Genomic DNA, 18,261 nt, shown 5'->3' with positions numbered 1-18,261 from the left:
GACTTGATTTTACCGTAGCGTTTTACTAATCAAGGATGCTGACAAGTAGTTGTCGTGGGCTTGATTGAATTCATTGTTGGTTTCTTGCCTTTTAATTGATGTTGGCTTGATTGTCATGCTTGATAATTAATTGATGATTGATAATCATCAAATAGCAATTGCAAATTAGTAGTAATTGATATCAATGTTTGCAGTGATTAAGTGACAACTTTTATGTAACAGAAATTAGTTCTCTATATACTTCATTCATTATATGATGAATATGTATAGTCCAAGATTTATAGAAGTTCTATTACAACAAAGTCGGTCGGTGGTCATAAGCGTGAGGATCCTGTTGCCTAGCGACATGTACAGTTGCATACACCCATGCCCAATTGCCCATGGACTACTGGAAGTGGTCCGTGCCAAATGCCATCAGAATGCTCAGCAGATTTACAGTATACTGTACTGTATATAGACCTGTCATACTAAGTCGTGAAAAGTGCTGTAAATTCAACTTTAAGTTCCAATTTGTGGTGATCTCAGGGGGCTTAATCAGTCTCTGATCTGTTGGCAGTATCGCTCTCTCCTTCGTTTATTTAATATGACAAAATTGCTATACAGACCGACATCGTACAGTACTGTAGGTTCAAGCGCTTTCATCGGCGTTCACGTGACTTGAAACTGGAGTATCTATGTTACTATAGGCACTTGCACAGTCAAGTCATGGGCTCATAGTACGTACCACTCTTTTGGACGGACAGACATCTGGGCCTCATTTGGTCAACAAATTACAGCAAGATCAACGCTTGGTACGACAGTACTTTAGTATGCAGGCAGTCGATTGTGAATTGACTGCCTGCTTTTTTCTCAATGAAATACAGTTACATTGCATTCCATTACCTGTTGCTAAGCTCTATTTGGAAGCAGTAACTTTAGATCATCAATGTGATTCAAATAAATACGAGTGATTTGGATAACAGACGCGGAAGATCCATACTGAGCGACTTATCTGGTACAAAAAAGTCCGTCCAATGCCTTCCATGGTCAATGCAGGACACGGGACTGATACGTACCAGACCACTGCTAATTAGTGGTCTGGTCTGCTACCTACAGCACAGTACAGTACTGTACAGTCATACAAGACACTGTACTGGACGCCCCGTATCCCGTACTCACAAGGAGTCAAGGACACTCCACTGCATCTAGTCGTCCAGTCGTCCATGACGATACCAGTACACTATCATACGTACCATACCGTAACGTGCCGTAACGTACCGTACCGTATTGGTACTTAACAGTGTCGTACACTAGTGTACGACACTGTACAGGAGTAGCTTGGCCTGGCCCCTACAAAGGACTGCATCTGGTCGTCCAGTCGTCCACGACGATACCAGTACACTATCATGCGTCCCGTACCGTGACGTACCGTGCTATACTAGTACTGGAGAGTGTCCTACCCGCCGGTCTTCTGTAATAGGTGTACAGGACTTGCTCGGCCTGGCCCCTAACCACCCTCTTGTTTGTCAAGTCAACGCCTTGATCTGGAGCCATTTTCTCCTCCATGATTTGCTGCTAAACAAATGATTTCATAGCGAGATTGGACTTCTATTTCTTCATTCTGCCGTTGAACAGCTTCTATTCCTTCCATCAATCTACTATTTGGTGGAGTAGACGTCTAGTACGCGAAATTATTCCGTACAATTAAGTGAATCAACACCAAGGGACAGTTACCCGATCGATCCACCAATCCTTCAACATTCAACATGGAGACAGGGTAAGCGTTCTCTCTTCACACTAACCTGAACAAAATAAGTCCAATGTTATGGCATGCACCATGTTCTACTTCAGTTTTTTCTCTCTCCCTCTCTTTCTCTTATGCGCACACTTTATTCTTACTCATGATTTTCCTATCTTAACGATCTTGAATAAGGACCTGTCATTATTGTACTGTTCTACGATCGTGTTGACAATCGATGATGGTGATCATAATCATTTCGAAAATTGCATATCTCTTGTACAGTATATTATTATGTCCATTCCAATCGTTCTCTAAACCATCTCCAAATTTCTCATTGACCGTCTTGTTGGAGATCCAATCCCAATAGAATAGTTCTATCTTAATGGGATACAAGATACAGTTTACCATAATCGATAGCCTTCATGATCAACGATCATGATGGCCTTTATTGAAAGTGATGAAGCAGTCGGTACCTCCCTCCTCGTCAAAAGTATACATCAAAGTGCATCAAAACACCGTTTCCCTAATGCCATGCCAATCAATTGGCTTTTGATGCGGCTAAGAGTAACTTCTTTATTGACAGGATAATAGTATCCTAACCATTACTATTATATTAACGCTATAAGGTATAGGGATGGCAATAATAACTCCCTTTAACTGTCAATGGCTGCGCTTGATGCTTGCTAAACCTGCTAATACTGTAGTATCCATCCCAACATCGCCATCAAGAAGTTGCTGTTCAGGATGGTCATTATTTTCACCTTTATAGTTGCACTCACGTAGCCATACTCTAATGAATGGAAGAATAAACATCCAAATTGGAATCATGGCTAGATATGCTATTAAAATACGCACTATTGAAAGTTGATTGACTGTAATAATATAGTAATCATATTAATAATAGAATATGAAACCTACGAGTAGAAACGAATCACTCATTTCCATCGCAGTTACAAGCCATTGTCATCATGACGATTACAATCTAAATATGTAGTCAGCCAACGAGGCTGATTGAAAGTCAAAACTAGACAATTTCTCACTTGTAGTAAAGTTCAAAACTGTTATATCACCAAATAGATGAAAAACGAATGGCTTTTACTCGTAGTTGAAAATAGACAGGCGTTAGTTTCTTCATCAATCTGCCTATTTGTAGTCTTTAAACACATGAATAAAACATAACCTCCTCAGTCTCGTTATACATGACTTGGAGTTAAACTGATGGGCTTAAGATAGAGTTATACTAGAGCTTAAAATATTCTTCTATTGGCCTTTTTCGACGATCTGTACCAACGCCTTGCTTTCTCATTTAGATGGCTTGCTCAAGTTGAATAACATTACGGTTATTGCATAACCTGTTAGGGCACATTGTAATTTCAGTATTCAGCTACACCATCAATAGATTGTGTGGTTGTTGAATCATTAAAGCTACGCAAAGACGTACAATGTCATGAAAAGAAGTAATTTATTATAATTACAACATACTGTGGCGTATTACTAATTCCATTTTAAACTTATTATTAACGGGCTAGTTGTTGGTCTGCTAATAGTTTATTGATTGTATGATACTTTTGCTTATTTATCATAATTATTGTAAAGCTTATGAAACGATATTTGAAAGTTATTGCTAACGAGCAACTTAGTCAAACCAATACTCTGTAACGATACTTTTTAGTGACTACGATATACTGTACTACAGAATTTTTAGAAACTACACTTGAAATTTACTATGAGCTAGCTACAGTAGATATTTTTAGTCTAGCTTACCCTATACTCTTATACGTGTATTATTACCATATTGCATAGGACTAGTCAATAACATCATTGAATTGAATTTTTCCCTTCCTTGCAATTACTTTATTGATGAAAATCAAACGATTAGTGAATACCAATGTACAATACCAAGGATTAGAACGTAACAAGGGCTTCAATACGATGACTAAAAAATTGTCTTTAGAGGGATGGTAGTTTACGATTTGCAGCCACATACAAAATAATACTGACGGAAATATTATCCTATAGGTTATTGTTCAGTAGAAATCCGCTGCTATTAATTAACTGCTTAGACTATCTTGTCTTAATTAATATTATTATGTAATTTTATTGGATAATGGTCTATGCTCTAATACTAGTCAGTAACACGGACAATCTTTCTATCTAGCTATGAAAAGATGATTGACGATGGTGACAATAATAGTGAAACGTTATTTGCGGTACATGGTGATAATGAAGGAATGAATCCGCCTCAATCAGTAACATGGAGATCTGAGTAAGTTACTTATATCTTGATACAGTAGTTGGTAGCTATATTAGTGCTATTGAATATACGCCGCTAATATAGCACAATAGTGATTGTATCAATGTCGTAAGATTCAATAACGTATCTCTCCTCCATTATTTTATTTCTAGTCATCGTGCCAAATTAAGACAACTAATATATAGCCACAAAGTTCATATCGCCATAGTGGTCCTAGTAATATTAGACGCCCTTATTGTTATTGCTGAATTATTGATAGATTTAAGTGTTATAAAAGGTAAGTATATCTAATTAACTGGGAAATTTCCACGTTTTGAAAGCATACAAATTAGCTGTTTTGTTATGATTAGTAACGACAATGATTACTACTACTAAGTTTTGATAATTTCATGACCCTGTTTGGTTTTCCATCATCGATTTGATCGATGAATTAATATTTAGTACATCATACAAGTCCACTTGCACGTGCATTCCATTTCACCAGTATTGCTATTTTGGCAATTTTTCTTGTTGAGGTAGGTACTTGAGGATATATCTTGAATAAAAATTATACATTTCTAATCTGGCGACAAAGTAAAATCCTGATGTTCTTTTAAATGGATTCTATTTATTAGATCGTACTGAAGCTATATGCATCCGATTTAGCATTCTTCTTACATTATTTTGAAGTTTTTGATGCGTTGATCGTTATTGTTTCTTTTGTCTTGGATATTGCATACTCGTAAGGAATAGAATTTTCGATAGGAATTCTGTCATATAGGAGTATAATTAATGTTGCAATTTAAAGAATATTATTTCAATGACTATGTTCCATTTAGAAATTCTGAAGCCTTAAGTGGAGTCGGATTACTTGTAGTACTTCGGTTGTGGCGTATAGCAAGGATTGTCAATGGTACGGAAATAGTGTGAAATCCTCCTTTCACATGTTATTCTTGTAGCTTTCTTTCTAACATATTCTACTATGGAATAAATTTATCTCAGGTATTATAAGTTCCGTTAAATCACAAGCCAACGATAAAATACATCATTTAAGGCGCGAACTTGAAAAAACACGTTCATACCTGGAACAAAAATTAGATCGTAAAGAGGTTAAAATTTGCATTGAAATTAACTTACAAGATTGTAGCAATAAATTAACAACAATAAAACATATATGATCGTCAAATTTTCCTTTAGGCTGAAATTCAGCTGCTGAAAAAGGTATTAACGGACAGAAATATACCAATTCCGAAACCCCTTCTCGAGGTAGATTTAAATGGAAACAGTACTGCTCAAGCCAACGGTTCAGCATCGGAAGAAATTACTGTTGTAAGTTACATGGATTATTTAGTAAGGAAAAATTTTCATTAATAATATTAAATACTGTATATTATAAGTCGATGCAGTAGCATGAAAATTTGACAACGAATAAGTTACTTGATATTAATAAATCATTCATTACATTCAGTAATTTTTTCATGCGAATTAATTAATTATAGGATATTGCAGGCTCGTCAGCAAAGTCTACATCATCGGCTTACATTGGCTAAGATTATAAATCTGAGCTATTACAGTACGTTTAACGTTAAATTGTTAAAGATTGAAATCTGCTTTTATTAAAACAAAATAATCGTTATGTGTTTGTAAGTACGTTACAAAAATTAATAGAATAGAAACACACAATAAAGTTAAAACAGTTCGAAATAGTCAGGTAATTAATTGCTATTGTAACAGAAACTTAGTGTACAAATGAAGCTAGCAATAATTTAGTATTACTATTACCCTAACGATGCAGTTATTATAGATATAGCTGTTATAACCTAGACAGTAAAATGTATTTTAGCCTACAAACTTTTTACACTATAGATTGTGCTCTATTATGTACTATATCTTAAAATTTATTTCCCAGGGTGTGTGACTTATGTAGCGATTATAAATCTACATATGGTGTTGTACGTTTATGATAACCTGTTGCAAATCGATAATTCTGCATTTAACATTTTGTTTTATTGGAGTGTTCAATGACTTCATCCTTTAACTTATGTAGGATTTCTTTTTATACGAATATTTAGCTTGAGTAATTGATATTTGCGACGTTCGCACTCAATATAAAAGTATTTTCGAAATGCTTAAACGAGGACGCACAGTATAAGGCGACTTTGCACAAACATGTTGTGCTATGTGGTGTAAAGATCTTGACTTTATCTTATTCACTTAGAAGTAACTTTTTTTTACGAAATTCTATTTTAAGAGTATACATATCCACTATAACTAAAAGATATCTTAATCCTTTGTGTAATTAGTGATTTTAATTTTAATCTTGTTACTTACTGGGCCCTTTAACAAAGGAAAATGTTCATTTTTTGAATATGTAAATTCAAGTTATGACTATGGGCAATAAAAACAGTGTTCTATTGTATTGTCAATCCTTCTGTTACAGATTAGCGTTTTAAAAGCAAAAAAATGTTGCGTGATCATGCCACGATGAATGATTGTTAATTATATATAAGCATAATAACTTTATCGCATGACTTGAAGCTGATGACGAATAGCAAGATACACATGTTACAGATCCATTTTTATTGCCACTGAAGACTTTGTCAGTCCATAGTATCAGCGATACTATGGCATACTGGATCAATCTGTTATTGGTTACTACACTTAAATATTTAATGGAGGATACTAGTGATGGTTATTTGAGTTTGCTTTGGGTTATAACTATTAATCCACTGATAATTATAATGCCAAGGTTTGTAGATACTGTGCTTCGTTTAAACTTGAAAAATTACTCTATGATGGATTATGTAAGCCTATGGAATAAAGATTGAGCTGTACTTAATATACTTTACTCAATTAAGATGGTGCAGTTTTAAGAAATCAGAAAGAGAAATAGTTTTTTTGTAATCATTTAATTTACATATAGCAATGTTTATTTAAAAATTTTTTAAATGTTGATGAAATTAACATAATCTCCTTTCTTATATATGTCGTAAGAGAGAAAGTAAGTACTGTAACTTTATAAATCGTTGATAGTAAGCCAGTAATTATGCATGTATGTCGAGTAGCTTATGTATAAAAATAAGAAAGGATTTAAAAGAAAGTATATGCAGTAAATACATTAGTGTTACTAAAGTCATGATAAAACGTATTGTAATACCAACATATACATGATTCAATCGCTATAATTCTTATTCTTTTTTAATCCTTATATGAAGAAATTACTATTCGGTAAATACTAAAGAAAATAACTGAATGTACAATATCATTCTGGTATTCATTTGTAGTATAAATAAATCTTTACTTAAATTTAGCAACAAATATGAATATTAATCTATTACATTATCGGACACTAGTTTTGCGAGTCCTTAGTACCATTTTTGCTTACAGGTTCGATTTCAAGTTATGTGAACACCTGCTAGAATGCTTGTATAGTTTTTTCACCGTAATGGTAAAATTTTATTGTAACAGAAGAATTCTCTAATAGATGATTACTGGACGATATTACAACGGTACCTTTGGTGTTATTACTAGCTACTTATCTGGTTGAGTAACGAGCATGATGCAATATAGTCATCATGTGATACGGATTAACAAACAAACATGTGAAGATCAAATACAAAACTTGGTAGGAATCTTCCTATACGCAAGTATGTAGTAAACAAGTTTTCGCACGTTAATATTGCAATAATAAGAAACCCCGCAAGGCACTACTATTCAGTTTTATAAAATTTTAGCTTGGTTATAATATATTCTTTAATAACAGAACTATAGCTTAATCACAATGATCAAATCTAAGCCATCTTATAACAAATTATATATCTTCAGGAACATTGATATTCTAAAAGTATCAGCTTAGGCTTCTTGTTAGGGTTAGGGTAAGAATACATTTGACGATATTTTAAACACAATCATTAAATATGGCCACTGTATAAGCAAATATTGTTACCTAATTATTCATTTACTTTATCATACTAGTGTCAATCTTGTTGGAATTTCAATATGGTTGAAGTATGGGCATCGAATGGTATATCCAGAAGAATATCACCAAAATTGATATTATACCTTAAACACAATAACGCTGGCTATATAAGTCAGTATTAATACTCGTAATTATTCATTTACTGCAAGATGCTGCTGTCCAACCCTAACGAGAGTTCAGGATGGCTAATGTATAGATGGTGAATATAAATATTCCAAAAAATATAATCAACTAGTACTTTAAGCAAGTATTAATAGTGAAAGTCTATTGATTTGTCTGGAATGTAAATTCATCGAGTAGTAAAGGAGTTTCTTACCATAACGAATGCTATTCTGAAAATATCATTAATCGGCACTTTAAAGCAGTAATTGATCATCATAAAAGTGTCAATATTAAAAATTATTCATTAAGTGCATGACACTACTGTCTAATCCACATATGATTTGAATGTGATTAAGGTAGGTTTTAAGTATACTAATGAATCATTACGATTGCATAAGAAGATCTCGATAGTAAAAGTTACTCACTTACTACAAGCTATAGCTATCAAAATTTCTGATTTTAAGGTTATCTAACATATAGGCGATAAAACTAAATCTTTATCGTGATGATCATGTTTAATGAGGTACAGTAAAATCTTTATTCTAATGAATACTCATACTCTATAAAATTTTATTAAACAATTCCTTGAAGCAATAATTAATAAATAAGTAAATATCAGTAGAAAGAATTATTAATTTATAATTATTATTACATTTGAATGACGTAATTATTATAAGTCATGAATATCACGACTAGTGAAGTTGGTTGTAAGGTCTATTCTCTATCATATGGTAGGCATATTTTCCTTTTATGCGACCATATTTTCCAATATCAGTAGATCAAAAGAAGTATAAACGAGCAAATCAGTCCTTGAAGACCCAACCTAGCTGTGGCTTAATGAAAAGTATTCATTTGTTCCCTATCACTAATATTTCCAGGAAATATCAGCCAGCCAGCCACTACAGATTTCTTGCTAAATCAGACAGGTCTTGATGACAAAAGGCGAGAAATCCTTACCATTGAGCAATCATCAGCCTAGAGATGTAAGGCTATCGTCATTTATTGTACTTATAGTGCTAATTATTTATACAACATTATTATAGTTAGCAATTATTTATACTATATGTTTTTACTAGTCGTCATATAAAATAGCTTTTCATAGCCAAAACTGATTCTTTGCTTGTTCAGATTATCATTATAAAAAAAGGGAGAAATTTTTGTTACCTTCAATTCGTAATCATCACAACGGTTTGCAGCATTAAACTATCGGTATTTATTTTACTCTTAGTTATTAATCTATATCAAAGTGATCTACGGTCAAGATATACGGCTTCTATTTGCATTATATATTAGCGTTAGAAGATACGCTATCCGATACCCCGAATTAATTGTTTGTATCGAATTATTTTTAGGACATTATAACTTGCATCAAGCTATGACTGATATCTTAGCTACTCAGTCTTTAATTCAGAAGGAGTAAATCTTTACCTTTAGTCAAATAGCATTTTGATGGTCTAAATCGATCGGTATTAGTTTTGCTTAGTACTGTAAGCTATTACCAGCAAGTTAATGGAATAGAGCTTATTATTCAATGATATTTCTAGTCATTTCAAGAAATAAAACATAACAGTGATTGGATTTAAAGTCTTCAACTCTACTGTTATTTTGCTAAACGAAACCCACTATAGAAAATTAAATTATTGTCAAACCATTCTAGGATTTCAATATGAGTAACTCCCAGACAGATATCGTTGATGGGCTATCTACAGTCGTACCAACAGGACCGATAGAAGACCTGTCTACCAGGTATAAAGATCTAAAAATAAGTTATTTCACTATAAAAAATAAATTATACTTTGAAACTGCTATAATTAGGAATAGTTTGTTTCAATGTTAGATACAATTATATGCCAACTCTGATGCTATGATCTTAAAAGCAAAATGATTTTCTACCCCTTATTGGAAATTACGTTTTGTTTTAATTAAAAGTAGAGGATTTCAAGTCAGATATACGACTCATAGCTTATTTTACTGGATATCTTTTGATAATTGATCAAATAAAATAATACTGTTAAAATCTGATTTAACTAGTACAAAACAGTAGCTCTTTTATAAATCAATAGAATGCTATTGCTCTGGCAAGGAGTCTCAACGTTGGCAATATACACTTGATATTAATTGTGTCCTTGATTCTGTTCTACTAAAGGGAGCGATTGCAGCGAATTGTTTTTAGTCATAAGTTCCATACTACAATTATTATTTTAGTAGTCATTGACCTCCTAATCGTTATAGCCGAATTATTAATCGATTTACAAGTTATTGAAAGTAAGTACGCGACTATAGAACGGAAATTGCAGGCAAAACTCTACTACTATCCTAATCAATGCCATTTTCTGATAATCATCGCATAATTTGTTTTACATAAATCCTGTATCTCTGCGTTATATTATCAAGGGAATCGCTTAAAAGATATTAATATTTGATAATTTACTTTGATTAGCCCATCATGATAGTCCAGTGGTACTTGGATTTCATTTTATTAGCATATCCATATTGGGCATCTTTGTTATTGAAGTAAGAATTTGAACTATGACTGAAATTGGAGTACTTTTTTTAAGTTTTCTCATTTTCTCTTCCAGTTTGTATTGAAGATTTACGCCTTTAGGCTTGTATTTTTCTTGTATTATTTGGAAGTTTTCGATGCCCTCATAGTTTGTATCTCCCTTATTCTAGATGTTTTTTACATGTGAGCAATCATAGTATATTTTGGAACAATATTAATTTGCACTTTAACAGAATTTCAACGATTGATTTATCTGTTCATTTAATTTTTCTATTCTAGTCATGTCCACTATTCCCATTTAGCATTTGAAGGTATCAACTTATTAATGATATTGCGGCTATGGCGTATTACAAGGATTATCAACAGTAGGCATGATAGATACAATGATCTTCAATATAAGGCCAATTTGAAACTATCATAATTCTATCTTATAACAACACAGATCTATAAGACCAACTATTAAACGATGAACTAGCTGATATATTTGACGTTTACTTTTATGCAGTTGATCAATTCATGCCTTTTGCTTTTATATAGGTATTGTAGTATCTGTTAAAGCTGAAATGGAAGAAAAACACGATCATAAACTAAAGCAGAAGCGGATACTTATTGCCAATTTGACATCGAAATTGCATCATTGTCAGGTCGATACTCTTGCAATGCTTGATATAAGTAACCATCATAGTTTAAGTTTCGTCTGTTTAGGTGGTAAAAGTGTATAAGTTTCTTTACTATTTACCGTATATTTTATCATTGATTTACTTCCACTCATTTGGGCTAACTGGATACTCATATAGGCGCTACTAGTCGAAAATGATATCCCTATTCCTGAAGATTTGTTATTACCTGATGAGCTAGATGCAACGGAGTATCCAACTGCCATACCTCCAAACAGCTCATCTGTCATTTCTATCGTTTAAAATACAGCTGTAGTGTAACTATAGCTGGGAAGGGAAAATAGATTTTCATTCATCGACTCGATATTGGATGATTACATCAATACTTTTCAACTATAAGCTTTTAATAGTTACGAATTTACTATAGCAAATCTTTACGTAGGCATGGCTATAGAAAGGGGAAAATAAATTTCCATTTATCGACTCGATATCGGATGATTATATCAATACTTTTAACTTTTAAACTTCTAAGAATTACGAATTTACTATAGCAAATCTCTAAAGATCATTTTTAACAGGTTCTGAGTAGCTTTTCTTAAAACCTTTAAATTCAATATGAGAAGGTGTACTAGAACAGTTGATAAAGATAGCCTAGTCCAGTTGTACATACAGATTACGTCTATATATACATACTGTACACTATTTTAATACTTAAGATTTGCCTTGAAAAATTATCTGTGTTAGTGAGCAGTTACTAATAACAATTACTGCATAAAATCGTATAAAAGTTATTGGCAATATACTGTCACATGGAATAAATATCTCCTCTCAGTGACTTTATCATTGTTAATATATGCTCATAAGATAAGTTCTCATATGATGAAACAATCATGAAATATATTCATTACTGCTGTTAAATAAAGTTTTTAAAAATACAAAATTATTGAAGAGATATCTTGTATACGTCCATATTCTTCTCTATACGATAATTCCCACCCAATTCGTTTATAGACTAATTGTATAAGTGGTGGGCAAGGCAACAAGGAAGTTTTAACAAATGAAAACTTAAAATCATGCTATCAATCTCTGCAGTAAGATCTGATAAAGAAACTTTAAAATTATGTCGATAAATTCTCGGTGCCAATTTTAAGATTATACCACTCACATACTGACAAGGTATCGGAAAGAGTCATCTTAATAAATTATATCAAGATCAGTTTTATAAACTTTACTTAATGTATCTAGTTGTATCGTAATAGAAAAAACTTAGTAGCAAAGTATATTTCTAGTTTCAAAAGTAAATTAACTGCAAGCCATCGTATTCCTGCAGAGACAATTATAAATTATAAAATTAAAGCTTATTTAAATAATGCATAAAACTCAGGGATAAGATTCTACGTGTAGAATTTTGGCTTGCATTTCTTGTAAAGCATACCACCAAGGAAACAGATGAAAGAAACTTTGTTAGAAGTTATAATACCATGTCTTGCTACCCTATATAAATATTATATCGGATACATAAGGTACACTAAATAAATTTTCCTTAACGTTCATCGCATATTTCCCCGTAGGCATTTATTATACCGTTTATAAGTATGTATATGTTACGCTTAATACGACTCTTCTTTTGCTTAACAAACGATGTAAAATATTTAGCAAAAGGTGTAACCGACTTTTTACTCAATTCAAGCATTACTCAAACCATGGATTACTAGATATACGTATCTAGAGTAGTCCATACTTAAATTCATCAATCAAAGTGATGACACACTATACCTCATCGTAATACTTTTCATACTATAATTGGGTTATTTAACCGATTCTGAATGTAAAGGTGACTAAAAAAGTACATTCTTGCCTTTGTACATACGACGAATACATCATGTACATATTAGGAACGCAAACTAGGCGTCTAGGGTCCTAATAAGCTTAGGCTTTACAATGAGCCTGTTGTGTAATTCTGAAATTCAAGGTAACAAATCACCCTTGCGTAATTTCGTAACCAAATCCTATTTTTAGAGTGTTGTGATAAGCTTTCAGAGGAATTAAGTCATATTAGTACTTCGTAAAGTCTATACCGATGAGGGTTAAGTTTACGACCAAATTAGACATTGATTACAAAAGTTAAATTTTTTAATCATTAGATCCAGTTACGGTAGAAATTAAATAACTAAATATACATGTACTATTTGGCAACATCATTTGAATGAAAAAGGCTACAATATAATCAAATATAACTGAAGCATGATTAGATGTACAAATAATGCTGCATACAGTTGAACTTTACTATAAATCAAAAAAGATATCCGACAATCATAGTAGTAATCAGCGCACCAATCCAGAAAGGACATGATATATAGATATCATGTCGTTATAAACTTTTGCAGTATACAACAACAATCGAAACAAATATTTACAGTATCATACAGTAAGAGATGGGATAAACGAATCGCTAGCTTATAAGAATAAGAATTTATAATACCCCAATGTGTTTGTTGATCGATTCTCGATTCCTTCAACACTTTTAGGAACTCTGTTATTTTGCAACCTGTAGTGTGACGATCAATTCTAATAAATAAGTGCAAATGTTGCCAAAGCTTCATTTTTATCCATAGTAGTATTAATGGTTCGTTGATATAACAGTAGGACATTTTGAATAGTTTAAAGACAGCGTCTCTTTTGATGGTTTGATTTCAATAATTTTAAACATCTTTCGAAGGTCTATTACTACTAGGAGGATTAGATGAAGGTGTTATTATTGACGCCAGGTTGCCAAGGCAATTGCGTATAAACTATTAAAATCAAAAATAAATGATTCTTAATAAACAGTAACATCAGTTATGATAGTTCCGGTAATAAGATGGCTTTGCTTACTTCTTGTTCGTCAGGATACATTGTATTAGCAAATTCAGAATCTACTGTATCTAAAAAAATTGAAATAATAGGATCTTTTATACTTCAAATGTCAGCTATTAATTATCTTATCATTATGATGCCATTCATGTTACATCATGGATAAATTACTATTAATAGACAAGGCTTAATCGACTACACTAATACATACGGATGCATTGCATTAAAAATAACATAGCATATCCTTTTATCAATAAAATGAGTCTAGTGTTAATTAATTAGATTCCCTTCTTAATCTACAATAGAATTGTAACATTACATCAAAAACACGACGAATTTATGCTGCATCCTATACTAAAGACAATTTATCGTACCATAAGTTCCGCATACATAATTATTCATTTCAGGTGCCAAAGACGATGTTATAGGTAAATGTGGAAGTAAATTATTTGGCATAGCATTAGGCAAGTAATTATTACTTCTCTGGCTATGACCAGGTACAGCGTATAAATGATAATCAGGGAAAACGGTTGTAATAGCAGCAGAATGATTTGGAATTTCCTGCCTTTCCCTTTTTTCCGGTTGACTATCGGACTTCAATCTTTTAGGTTCTGGTGTATCACTGTAATTAAAGCGAAAACGTTAAAATTTAGACAAGAGGGATGATATTTTGTGTCAAAGGTGACGGAGACAAATGATAGATAAATGTATGGTATTTATTTCCAAAAACTTACCCTTGAAAGTCAGTAAATAAATCATCAAATGGAACATAATTATCATCTTCACTGTCACTACCAGCGGTCAGGTCGATGACCTCAACCGATTTATTATGTTCTTTGGGCTTGTCTACAAATCATGACGGTCGATGTTAATAATATTTGTATTAATAATATCTCATTTGGGTGCTAGACAGTACCTTTAACTACATGTGCAATTTCAACTGTATCCTTAATCACATTCGATGATTCTTGGAGATGAAAAATATAGTTAGTAAGACTTTATTGTAAACGTTAAAACACGAGAAGGGAAAAAATTTTTTAGCTGTCATTATTTACTTTCGTCTTCATTTTCAGCAGTCCAAGAACCATCCTCATTGAATGATATCTCGAGTACGTTAGCGGGAATCGATTCAATAATTTTACGACAATAACTACATAGAAAAATGGCGTCTTACTAAATATAGCAATTATAATAGTTTGTCTATAAACTGCATCATCCATAAATCAACATACTCATCTATATACAGTGAATCAAAATCAATTCTTTTTTCACAAATTGGGCAAGTCCAGGTTGATTTTCTAGTTTTGAATATTAGTAGATATTGAAGTAAATTGTCGCTAAATGATGATCTACCGTGTAAATAATTGAAATTTTTGAAATGCTAATTACCTCTCATTCATTCTTAAAAATGACATTGCATCAAAGCATTGTAAATGCTTGCATGAAGAAGATCTTAAGCAGGGATACAAAACAGCATTTATTAACTGATATATTACAATTTTAGAATATAGCGATTGATGGTTGATAAGCTAGAAATATCAATTGGCCGACATATGACTACTTACCGGCAAGGGTAGGTCATTAGATTTTTCATTAACTATAAATATAGCAAGTGACTTATTAAACGGAATATTTTTAACAAGATATATGTTTAAAAAACAAAGTTTTCTTACCGGACACTGAAGAGACATGTTTAATTTGGTAGTAACAATAACATCGGAATTTTGCTTCAATTTCTCTTTAACTATAATGAACAAAAGAAATATAGCAAGTATACATCAATTGCTATTTTTACAGGGCTGAAGGTACAAGTTTAACAATAACAATGTGCATGTTAACTAACCTAAGGATATTGTCTGCTCTTGACTTGCATCATCTTTGTCGAGAATTTTTTGCAAAAGTAATCCTGGCGTCGATTGTCGCACCAATATAATGCTACCGTAATATTTCTAATTTGGTCAAAATGCAGAAAATCAATATTACAATAATTTCATGGACAGTGTGAGTACACTATAAAATAATACGGTAGAGGACATAAAAGAATTTATACTAACTTCAACAGTCAGTGGAGTGCAGGAAACTTTTACTCGGTTAGTATAATTTGGAGTGATATTAATATATTGTGTTATATCAATCGGCTTTTTGGATTTTTTTGCTGTACCAGATTTGGAATTGTTAGATGCTGAAGGGGCTATATTCTTTTATTTAAAATTGATTACAAAAGTTGAATTAGAAATTAATGGCTGATTGATTAATATTTGGTAAGTATGACATTATAATACCGGTATTGGACAAGAAGATCCGTTAGCTTTAACACATAATGCATGGGGATAGTAATCTGCAAAGAGGCCATTTGAATCGACTGTCCCCAATCTGATCGATTAATATGAAAAAATTGGAGGTAATTAATAATTTAGATTAGGTATTGGATAAATGATTTTAGTCATTTACTGTTACAATTGAAAATATGAATTAGTCTTTTACCGGAGAAATAAATGATGAAGGCTTTCATTTTCAGGCTTATTTATGTGATGTCTACAGTGCCAAATTTAAATAAGTCATTATTTTTTAGTAGAATACCATACGTGTATTAAGTAACGTAGAGACTGTAGAAAATGAATTTTTCCTTTTAAAATAGTATAAATACCTAGTTTTATTTAGCATTTCAATTTGGGATGATGACAAGGTAAAAGTAATTTCTTTTTCGTAATACCGTCCTTTATATTTAATATCTAAATTTCGTTGATGGAGTTGTTATACGTACATCAGTTGAGCGATCATTACAGTATAATTCAATTAAAAGTATGGCATGCAATAATACATCAATAGGTCAAGTAAAATGAAATAAAAATGGTCTGGACTCAATATTTTCATTAGTTATCAAGACTAATATTATTGAATTATTTACCTAATAGGAATGTATTAGAAATAGATTCCAATGGCTCATGAAAAGGGGTGATCTTTAATGATTTAAAATCAAGTTTACTGGCCGTATTCAGTGCAAAATGGAATTCGCGATGGCCTTTACTTGTGCTATTATTGAGATCGCCAATATACCAGCCAATTTGATTTCTCGAATTATTATTTACAACATGAAAATTAGTATTGTTATTATTGCTTTGATTGGAGTAGGAAGGCACAACGTGATTATGGTTATGTATGACAACGTGGTTAGATGCTTGATGATGATAGTGATTTCGTAAATTATATATTTCTCTGATTTTAATTTTTACATTACGGCTATCACAAGTTTCCAGTAATTCTAGCGCTCTCGATATTAACATAGGTTTTCTTCCAGTTTTTCTACTGTTGAAGGATGTTAGCAATTGTTGCAATTCAGGAACGCGAAAGTTATTCAGCATTCTCTAGGTATATGAATTAGGCCAAAGCAGAAGGAAAGAAAAACAGGCGAAAACATTAGAAAAGTTGTATTTGTCTAACATTTACAAGTAAAATTTTATGTTTAATGGTAAGGATATCATAATAAAAGGCACAATTAAATGAGGCATATTATGATAAAGACTAGATTCTATACTTTGCACAGGTATAAATAACAAGGACCATATTACAGATTCAACGAGATACGAAAATCGTTTTTGGATATTACAAGTAATCTTCGAGACTGATTGTACAACTATCGACGTAAAATAGAATACAATATCGCTCAATGTATTCGAAGTCACAAAGCGATAACTCTAAGACGCCTGAATTAATGGAATGATCTTTCTTCTAATTTCTTTTCATACTTGTCTATCACTAGTTTAACGAAACTAGATAGTATAAACAGAGGTCATAGATAGTTGATGTTATGATAGGAAAAAGTATTCAGACTATTGCACGTCTGTATCATTACTGCTAAGATTGTTTAATTTTAACAACTGTGGCACAATATCTTGCGTAGATCAACTTTTGATCCCATCATGCCAATAAAGCAAATTAAGTATAATTACAGTAGTATTATACAACGATTTTCAGCACATTATTGTTTAAATGGCCAGCTGGTTGACTGTAAAACGAAGGGTTCAGGCTAAAAGTGTTCATTCCAATGGAATATAAAAAGGTTTGTAGCTTATTTCTAACTCATTACTAATCACGACATCAAATGAAGCTTAATTAGCATTCCTTGCTATACTATCCCTAGTTGCAGGTCATGCTATCGTTTTTAACCCAATGTAATTGAATATCGTAGTATTTTATCCAATTATGTTTATCATCGGCTGGCTACGTTAGCAATGTTGTTGATTAGTTTAATGA

The 18,261-nt window shown here is 32.2% G+C and overlaps 3 protein-coding genes across 3 annotated transcripts; 2 read left to right on the top strand and 1 right to left on the bottom strand.

Annotated features, from left to right (window-relative positions):
• Window positions 1–3,888: 3,888 nt before the first annotated feature.
• Window positions 3,889–5,503, top strand: TRIADDRAFT_54341 (uncharacterized protein; the record flags this gene model as incomplete). Its single annotated transcript, XM_002110878.1, has 8 exons — window positions 3,889–3,986; window positions 4,127–4,251; window positions 4,416–4,489; window positions 4,589–4,695; window positions 4,793–4,866; window positions 4,956–5,062; window positions 5,151–5,282; window positions 5,453–5,503. 8 exons carry the CDS (start codon window positions 3,889–3,891, stop codon window positions 5,501–5,503), a joined length of 768 nt encoding a protein of 255 aa, XP_002110914.1.
• A 4,197-nt stretch (window positions 5,504–9,700) lies between these two features.
• Window positions 9,701–11,457, top strand: TRIADDRAFT_54340 (uncharacterized protein; the record flags this gene model as incomplete). Its single annotated transcript, XM_002110877.1, has 7 exons — window positions 9,701–9,780; window positions 10,181–10,299; window positions 10,475–10,548; window positions 10,614–10,720; window positions 10,817–10,848; window positions 11,075–11,181; window positions 11,335–11,457. The coding sequence occupies 7 exons, from the start codon at window positions 9,701–9,703 to the stop codon at window positions 11,455–11,457; spliced, it is 642 nt and encodes a 213-aa protein (XP_002110913.1).
• Window positions 11,458–13,856: 2,399 nt separating this feature from the next.
• On the bottom strand, window positions 13,857–17,369 carry TRIADDRAFT_54339 (uncharacterized protein; the record flags this gene model as incomplete). The annotated part of the gene is made up of 15 exons (XM_002110358.1): window positions 13,857–13,946; window positions 14,029–14,078; window positions 14,382–14,629; window positions 14,742–14,853; window positions 14,924–14,974; window positions 15,063–15,157; window positions 15,397–15,459; window positions 15,573–15,604; window positions 15,681–15,751; window positions 15,851–15,956; window positions 16,062–16,205; window positions 16,290–16,380; window positions 16,492–16,542; window positions 16,655–16,739; window positions 16,916–17,369. The coding sequence occupies 15 exons, from the start codon at window positions 17,367–17,369 to the stop codon at window positions 13,857–13,859; spliced, it is 1,743 nt and encodes a 580-aa protein (XP_002110394.1).
• Window positions 17,370–18,261: the final 892 nt, after the last annotated feature.

The sequence above is a fragment of the Trichoplax adhaerens genome, genomic scaffold (assembly GCF_000150275.1).
Source record: "Trichoplax adhaerens TRIADscaffold_3 genomic scaffold, whole genome shotgun sequence".
NCBI classification, from domain to species: Eukaryota; Metazoa; Placozoa; class Uniplacotomia; order Trichoplacea; family Trichoplacidae; genus Trichoplax; species Trichoplax adhaerens.
This window is presented reverse-complemented; position numbering and strand designations above follow the sequence as displayed.